The sequence below is a fragment of the Haplochromis burtoni genome, unplaced genomic scaffold, assembly GCF_018398535.1.
Source record: "Haplochromis burtoni strain Fernald_Lab_line unplaced genomic scaffold, NCSU_Asbu1 Contig_170, whole genome shotgun sequence".
NCBI lineage: Eukaryota > Metazoa > Chordata > Actinopteri > Cichliformes > Cichlidae > Haplochromis > Haplochromis burtoni.
The window spans coordinates 84,741-85,546 of record NW_024582531.1 but is presented as its reverse complement, the minus strand read 5'-3'; the positions used below and the strand labels follow the sequence as shown (position 1 = coordinate 85,546).

Genomic DNA, 806 nt, shown 5'->3' with positions numbered 1-806 from the left:
ATGGATGGATGGATGGATGGATGGATGGATGATGCATGCATGGATGGATGGATGGATGGATGGATGGATGCATGGATGGATGGATGGATGGATGCATGGATGGATGGATGGATGGATGATGGATGTAGGAGCTGTGTTTGACTCACCGAGGAGCAGAGAGACAGCTGGAGTCTTCATGTCGTCCGGATGCCGACTGAATGTCAGTCGGAGCAGTGAGACGCGTTCAGCTTCACCACTTCCTTGTTTACACGGAAGCGAAATGCAGACGCGAGTTTGACATAAATAAGACGCCCACCTCCTTCACTCGTTTTATGGACTCTGACATTTTGACTGTTTCAGTACATAATTAGACTCTATGGAGCTCAACAGTAAGACTCCACACAGATCTAGATTGTGAGCCATGACGTTGTAACCTTCCACAGCACACTGACTGCCACACGGTGGCATGTGCGCTTGAAGAAACCACACGTCTGTAAGATCCGTCTGATTTTAACAGAAAAAACATTTTATGACATGACACTGTGGAAAAGAGTCTCCTCATGGTCCCCAACAACATTGTCTCTTATTGGTGGAGCTCACCGTTACCAGAGAAACCAGTTCAGTTTTTTTCGTATTTATTTATTTATCGTTGTTTATTGAAAGTGTGAAAGTTGCGGTCACGACTGAGGCGCCGTACCATATCAAGAACTAGGCTGTGCTTCACTACACACACAACATAAACTACACAATCTATACACAAGACACAAAAAGGATGAACTCTGTGAAGGCTGGAAGTCATCAAAGCTTTGCAGGGAATTTTAGGTTTA

The 806-nt window shown here is 44.9% G+C and overlaps 1 protein-coding gene across 1 annotated transcript in view; it reads right to left on the bottom strand.

Annotated features, from left to right (window-relative positions):
- LOC102298039 (neuronal cell adhesion molecule) overlaps positions 1-204 on the bottom strand; it is a 3,496-nt gene extending 3,292 nt beyond the window's left edge. The window contains exon 1 of the mRNA XM_005933620.2: positions 147-204. Coding sequence (XP_005933682.1) covers positions 147-177 — 31 coding nt within the window. The 5' untranslated portion in view covers positions 178-204. The remainder of the gene's footprint in view (positions 1-146) is intronic.
- Positions 205-806: the final 602 nt, after the last annotated feature.